Consider the following 8011-nt stretch of genomic DNA (forward strand, 5'->3'; position numbering starts at 1 on the left):
ACCCCATATCGGCCTTTCTTACCAAGCTCCACCTCCCCTAAATATAGCCTACTCTGAACCGGGCACGCCGAACCACACGGCCCCTAGAGCTCCACCCACAAATTTTCTCCCGGAAACGGAGACTGAACAGGAGCAGAGATTGAAGAAGTTGGAAGAGAATATCCGAGCCCTACAATCAGGCGGCTCCCGCCTTGATGCCGGCGACGGCGATTGGAGTCTTTTCCCAAGCATGCAGCTACCCCCAAAGATTAAGGTGCCTGAATTCCAGAGGTACTACGGCACGACCGACCCTCGTCACCATCTCCGTCACTACCGGGAAAAAATGCTGCAGTACTGGGACTACGAAGAGTTTGTCATCCATACATTCCAGGATAGTTTGGCAGGAGCGGCTCTGGATTGGTACATGTCACTGAAAGCTGCAGATATCCCCACGTGGGCAGACCTCTCAAACAAATTCATCGACCAGTACAGGTACTGTGCGGAGACGCCCCCGACTCTGCTGGAGCTCAGCACGATGGAGATGACCGAGGACCAGGGCTTCGAGGCCTATGCAGTGAAGTGGCGAGCTAGAGCGGCGAAGCACGTCCCTCCGATCAGTGAGGCACAGCAGATCCAATTATTCCACTCCACTCTTAAAGGGGCATACTACTTGCACTTGTTGGCCCACACGTCTTCATTCTCTAACCTTATCGACGCCGGAAAGAAGCTCGACATCGGCATCAAGCTCGGCAAGATAGAAGGTCCGGTCGAGAAAAAGGAAGGAGAGTCCTCGAAGAGGGCCGCCACTGGGACAGCGGGAAACAGGAGAGGGAAAGACACGTCCGTCAATGCTGTCAACTCAAGGCGCCAGGCCCCCCAGCAATATTCTATAAGTTACACGCCCGCACCACCAGCCGCTAAAGCATATGCTCCGCCTTCGATACATTATCAACCACAACCCCCAGCTCAGCAAGTTTACTATTCCGCCCCACCGGCTTCCTTTCCATTGCCAGTCCCGCAGCAATACGCCCATAATCATGCTTCTGCTCCTCCTCAGGCCCCGCAATACAGGCCTCCGGCTTCGAGAACTCCTCAGCCGACACAACAGGCCCCAGCCCCACAAGGTCAGCAAGGTGGCGCAACGCAAAATCGGCAGCGTAAACAGTTCACGCCTCTGCCGGCTCCGCTCTCCTACATATACCGGCAACTCCTCGCGGGTAACAAGATCCGATCGATAGCACCTAACCTTGATTTTGACCCAACCATCCAAGATCAGAGTCGGCGCTGCGAGTACCACCAGGGCGCACCCGGTCACACCACTGACAATTGTTGGAAACTACGGGAGAGGATCCAACAGTTGATTGATGACAAGCAACTCACGTTCAACGCCGTCAAACCCCCAAACGTGCAATCAAATCCTCTTCCCGATCACGGGTCGAGCTCGGGACCCAGCATTAACATGATCGGTGTTTGCGCTACGGGAGAGTACGAGACCGGACAGGAGGCACCGGCCCCGTTTGTGATCGAATATGTTCCTGCAGAAGCTGGTGTAGGGTATGCAGGGTTTGATGCCACGCCCGCCCCATTCGTGATAGAAGTCCCGGCACGTGAGCCATATCAAGACAGCAGGGTCCCGTGGACCTACGAAGGAAGTGTTGGGAACCTCGAGAGTCAATTTAGCGTCATGGGCGTGACGCGCTCGGGTCGAGTCTATGAGAATCCGAAGGTCGCAAACAAAGAGAAAGCCCTGGCAATGCCCGAAGTCACCCCGGAAGCCTCGTCCATTCCCCAGAAGAAGGTGACCGAAGAAGAAGCTGAGGCCTTCATGAAGATAATTAAGGCGAGCGAGTATAAGGTGGTAGAGCAAATGGCCAAGTCTCCGGCCCATATTTCGCTACTCGCCCTCCTCTTGGGTTCAGAGCCACATCGTGAAGCGCTTCTAAGGGTCCTGACAGCAGCGCAGATCCCCAAAGAGACGGCTCCGGAGCGGATTGAGGAGACTATCAGTTCGATCTTCTCCAACAACATTTCATTCTCGGATGATGAACTTCCCTCAGAAGGGTGGGCACATTCGCGGGCACTACACATTGTCTGCAAGTGCAATAACTTTATCATCGGTCGGGTCATGATCGATAATGGCTCGGCACTCAATGTTTGCCCGGTTTCCACGCTGAAGCAGATGAACGTAGACTTTAACCGCATCCGTCCGAGCAAGACTGCAGTTCGAGCCTTCGATGGCTCGCGAAGGGAAGTAAATGGAGAGATCGACCTGGTGATCGAGGTGGGTCCCTGCTCATTCGCTGTTACGTTCCAAGTCTTAGACATTCCGAATGCTTTCAGCTTGTTGCTCGGGAGACCGTGGATCCATGCAGCTGGCGCCGTTCCTTCGTCCCTACACCAAAGGATCAAATTCATCGCAGAAGATCGACTTATCACGGTCAAGGGTGAGGAGGACTACGCCATTTACAAGGAGACAGCTGTCCCCTACATCAGTATCGGGGACGATCAAAACCTCCCCTTCCATTCATTTGAAACAATCTCCGTCATTCGAGACTACGGAGAGATCGGTCCAACCCGCGCTGACCGCATGGTGGGGAAGGTTTTGCTGCGCCACAATTACATCCCCGGCACCGGACTCGGAGCACATGGGCAGGGGATCAACCGCCCCATCGAGATCGAAGAGTACAAGAACAGGAGGGGACTCGGTTTTCGCCCTTCTTGTCACGAGATTATTGAGGCTCGCAGGGGCAAGCACCTTCACCGCCTCGCTGCACGCTATGGGAAGATCAACAGGGGCATCCCGGTTCAGCCACTCTCCTACTTCTTTCCTGGGCCTCCACACATCGTCGGAGGTACTCTTGACGGTCCCCACTCGGATTCAGACAGCGAGCCTGTTGACCTACCAAACATATGCGCCGTCACCGAGGAGACAACTCCAGGGGCTTACATCCGCCTCGCGCAGGAAAATGAGGAACTCAACAACTGGACCTCAGTCCCGCGTTACTCGGCTGTAATCGCCGATGTGTAAGGCCATCTATGTTTTGATATTCCCCGCGTGTCGGCATAGCCATAAGTCACACGACGGAAGAGGAATTCTTGTTATGGCATTCCGCCCTCATCATTAATAAAATCCCTACATGCATTTTTCAGAATTCTCTTGTTTTCTTTCTTTCTCTCTCACTTATTCGCAGCACTTTAAATTTTCTAAGACAATTTATTTAAATCGTCAGGCTCCACTCGAATCTGAGTCTTCGACGCGTCGATTCGAACCCATCCGAGGAACTCCTTGAAGAGTCCCGACCCATATACTTCGGGGAAGGACTCGACGAGGATGGTCGAGTGCCCGAGATAGAAGAGAGTTTGCGCCGCCTTGAGAACGGCCAACTCACTTCCGTAGAGCCGACAGAGGAGATCAATGTGGGTACCGAAGAAGAACCTCGCATCTTAAAGATCGGGACGGGTCTCGACCCTACACAACGAGCCAAGATGATAGAATTTTTAACCGACTACCAAGAGGTCTTTGCTTGGTCCTACGCCGACATGCCGGGCTTAGATCCGTCGATAGTCAAGCACTTCCTACCACTTGATACAGAGAGGTTTCCACCCAAGCGACAGCACTTACGGCGGCAACGTGCCGGCCTTCTCCTCCGCATCAAAGAGGAGATCATTAAACAGATCAATGCAGGGTTTCTGGAAGTTTGCAATTATTCTGAGTGGGTAGCGAACATCGTGCCCGTGGAGAAGATGGATGGAAGAGTTAGAGTCTGCGTCGACTACCGAGATCTCAACAAAGCCAGCCCCAAAGATAACTTTCCCCTACCTCACATTGACGTCTTAGTCGACAACACAGCTCGCCACACGTTGTTTTCCTTCATGGATGACTTCTCCGGGTATAACCAGATTCGGATGGCCGAAGAGGACAAGATCAAGACGACGTTCATCACAATGTGGGGCACTTTCTGTTACCGAGTCATGCCCTTCGGACTCAAAACGCCGGGGCAACATATCAAAGGGTGATGGTCACGCTATTCCACAACATGATGCACAAAGAAATCGAGGTCTACGTTGACGACATGATTGCCAAATCCAAAGAAGGAGAGGACCACCTGGTTAATTTAAAACGCCTTTTTGACCGCCTCAAGAGGTACAAGCTCAGACTCAACCCGGCGAAGTGCACATTCGGCGCTAAGTCAGGGAAACTGTTAGGATTTGTGGTCAGTGAGCGAGGCATTGAGGTTGATCCGGACAAGGTAAAGGCAATCAGGGAGCTACGTCCGCCATCGACGGCCCGCGAAGTACGAGGTTTCTTGGGACGGCTGAATTACATTGCAAGATTTATCGCAAACCTGACAGACAAATGTCAACCGCTCTTTCGTCTGCTTCGTAAAAATGCGGCAATTGAGTGGGATGAGGAATGTCAGAAAGCCTTCGATACTATCAAGGCATATTTGGCTCAGCCACCAGTGCTAGTTCCACCGACACCAGATCGTCCGCTGATCCTTTACTTGACAGTGCGCCGGCAATCCCTAGGATGCATGTTAGGGCAAGAAGACGAGTCCACGCGCACAGAACACGCCATTTATTATTTGAGCAAGAAGTTTACCGAAGGGGAGTCTAACTACCCGGAGATTGAGAAGATATGTTGCGCGCTAGTGTGGGTCATGCAGAGACTTCGACAATACACGCTCTACCACACTATCCGCTTATTGTCAAAGGCGGATCCCCTGAAGTACTTGCTCGATAGTCCATCTTCCATGAAGAACATTTCAAAGTGGCGATGTCAGCTGACAGAATACGACATTGAATATGTGCCCCGTACATCGGTTAAGGGGCAGGCAATTGCAGATCACTTAGCGGAGTTCCCAATCGAAGACGATACGCCAATCAACTCTAATTTTCCGGACGAAGGGATTCTCCAGGTGGATAGGGAGGAGAACAAATTCGCATGGAAGATGTATTTCGACGGCGCAGTGAATTCCACCGGTTCTGGTATCGGCGCAGTGCTGATATCCCCTGACGGACGTTATTATCCGATTGCAGCAAGAGTCGATTTTCCTTGCACCAACAACGTGGCCGAATACGAGGCATGCATCCTTGGCCTGCAAGCGGCGATCGACTTCAAGGTGAAGGAATTGGAAGTATTCGGAGATTCTATGCTTACAATCTTCCAGACTCTGGGGCAATGGAAGACGAAGGACGAGAAATTAGTGCCATATCACGAGTATCTCGAGGAGTTAGCGGAGAACTTCGAGAAAGTCTCATTCACATACACGCCGCGCCACAAGAATCAATTTGCAGATGCACTCGCGACGCTCGCATCCATGGTGAGCATCACGAAAGAAAACCTCATTGAACCTCTCGAGATTGAGATCGCCAAAGGCCCTGCTCACTGCGACACAATCGAGGCGACCGATGAGCAGCCATGGTACGAAGACATTAAGCATTTCTTGCAAACCGGTCAATATCCTACATTCGCTAACCGTCGCGATCGAAAAACACTTCGGCGACTCGCAGCACATTATTTCCTGAGTGGAGAAACTCTCTATCGCCGTTCTTTCGACGCCACACTACTCCGGTGTGTTGACGAAGTCGAGGCACAACGTCTCATGGGAGAAATACACGAAGGGAGCTGCGGACCCCACATGAGCGGGCTTATGCTTGCCAAGAAACTCATGCGTTTAGGTTACTTTTGGTCCACCATGGAAGCCGATTGCGTCAAGCACGTCAAGCACTGCCACTTGTGCCAAGTGTATGCCGACCAGATCAAAGCACCGCCTAACGAGTTGCGCCCGATGGCTGCCCCATGGCCCTTTTCAATGTGGGGTATCGACGTGATCGGTCCCATCAACCCCAAGGCATCCAACGGACACCAATTCATTTTGGTGGCGATAGACTATTTTACCAAGTGGATCGAGGCCGTAACGCTTGCTTCAGTTACAGCAAATGTCGTGGCACGTTTTCTCAAGCGTGACATCATCGCCCGATACGGTGTTCCCGAGACGATCATCACCGACAATGCCAAGAACCTGAACAACAGGGTCATTGACGAGCTTTGTAAGCGATTCAAAGTGCATCACCGCAACTCCACTCCATACCGTCCCCAAATGAACGGTGCAGTGGAGGCTGCAAACAAAAATATTAAGAAGATCATCGAGAAAATGACGGTGACTTACAAAGATTGGCACGAGATGCTTCCTTTCGCGCTCTTGGCGTACCGAACATCTATCCGCTCTTCAACCGGGGCAACCCCGTATTCTTTGGTCTACGGGATGGAGGCCGTCCTCCCGATCGAAGTGGAGATTCCTTCCATGAGGGTCCTCGCCGAAACCGAACTTGAAGAAGCAGAATGGGCGAAGCAACGTTGTGAGCAGCTCAATCTCATTGATGAGAGGCGGCTAACAGCACTCTGTCACGGCCAATGCTACCAACAGAGAATGGCCCGAGCTTTCAATGCGAGAGTCCGCCACCGCGAGTTCAAACCCGGTGACCTCGTTCTGCGGAAAGTCTTACATATTACACCTGATTCTCGGGGCAAGTCCGCATACAAGTACGACGGGCCTTTTGTCGTCAATGAAGTCTTCTCCGGAGGGGCAATCATTTTAAGCGACATGGACGGAACCGAAAATGCGCTCCCAGTCAACGCCGATGCCCTCAAGAAGTACTATCCCTGATTGGGTGCTTCGTCGTTCTACAGCCGTTGCATGTCCCCGCAGCTACAACTCACACTTCCAACACTTGCCTTCTTCCGTATTCTTCAGGCTTCGCGCCCGTTTTACTTCAGCGCATTTTTCTATTATCAGCATTTATGCCATGTCCATCCAATCCTTCCATATAAGAATATCTCTGAGAGAAAAAGAATAATTTTCCCGCTAGGTTGAAAACCTCCTCGAGGCGGCCTAGGCAAAAATTAGGGAATGAGGGGCACGACTTAAAATCCCGCAAAGGGGAGCCGTGGCAAAAGGAGAGCATGAGTTATATCCTTGCTAGGCTGAAAACCCATAAAGGGCGGTCTAGGCAAAAGTTAAAGGAACCGAGAGGTGCGATCGGACCCTATCTTGGGCAGTCGTAGCAAAAGGAGAGCATTCATGAGAGAAAAGTCAAAATAAAATACCCCGTCAGGTCGTTGCGCGTTTTGCGGCCTGGGCAAAAATTAGGGGAAATTGTCGGTTCAACCACGAAAGAGCTGCGACACCTCGTGTGGAGCTATGACAGTAGTGGTTTAGCGGTTTTCAGCGCAAGCAAACTCTCTTCGACTTTACGGGTTCAAGACATGCCTCGAAATGAGTTCGAGTCGTCGTATCCTTGACTTAGAGGATTCCTAAAAATCCTTCCTTTTACCTTCATGAAAAACTCTGCGGGTCATGCCCGTCTTGCAAAGACCATTCTTTCAAGTCAAATACATGTCATACTCGGGGACACGGTCACCCCTCAAACGGCCACTGAATCTAAATTCCCGGAATATCATTACATAGATTTCTTTACATATCGCAATTTCAGCAAGTTTTGCCCGACTGACAACGATCGTTGGTTATCGTTTTCCTGCATACAGGTCTGAGTGTACAGATCCTGGGAGGTGTCCCCCGAGCGGGCGTATGTCTGTCTCGTTCGACAAGCCGCGGTCCCTATTCGGGTGAAGGACCCAAAAAGGAGCACACGTCAACTCCGCCAGACAAACCCATGGGCGTACGACCAGCGACAGGGCGCAGTTATCACTGCGTTATTTCAGCACAATACCGGCTTAACACCGAACAGATAGCCCTACGTTACCTCATAACAGTGATTCTTACTCTTGCATTCACCGTTCTTTGGACTTCGTGTCCTTATTTATTGTTTTCCGGACTTTGTGTCCGCATCTACTGCATTCTGGACTTCGTGTCCACATTTACTGCTTTTCGGACTTCGCGTCCAGGACTTCGTGTCCACCTTTACTGCTTTTCGGACTTCGCGTCCAGGACTTCGTGTCCACCTTTACTGCTTTTCGGACTTCGCGTCCAGGACTTCGTGTCCATCTTTATCGCTTTTCAGACTTCGC

At 51.6% G+C, this 8011-nt stretch overlaps 1 protein-coding gene across 1 annotated transcript; it reads left to right on the forward strand.

Annotated features, from left to right (window-relative positions):
* Positions 1 to 229: 229 nt before the first annotated feature.
* Positions 230 to 7613, forward strand: LOC116212231. Its single transcript, XM_031546798.1, has 5 exons — positions 230 to 1777; positions 1835 to 2068; positions 2159 to 2471; positions 3572 to 3869; positions 7529 to 7613. Exons 1-5 carry the CDS (start codon positions 230 to 232, stop codon positions 7611 to 7613), a joined length of 2478 nt encoding a protein of 825 aa, XP_031402658.1.
* The last annotated feature ends 398 nt before the right edge of the window (positions 7614 to 8011 follow it).

Source organism: Punica granatum, chromosome 6, assembly GCF_007655135.1.
Source record: "Punica granatum isolate Tunisia-2019 chromosome 6, ASM765513v2, whole genome shotgun sequence".
Lineage (NCBI taxonomy): Eukaryota > Viridiplantae > Streptophyta > Magnoliopsida > Myrtales > Lythraceae > Punica > Punica granatum.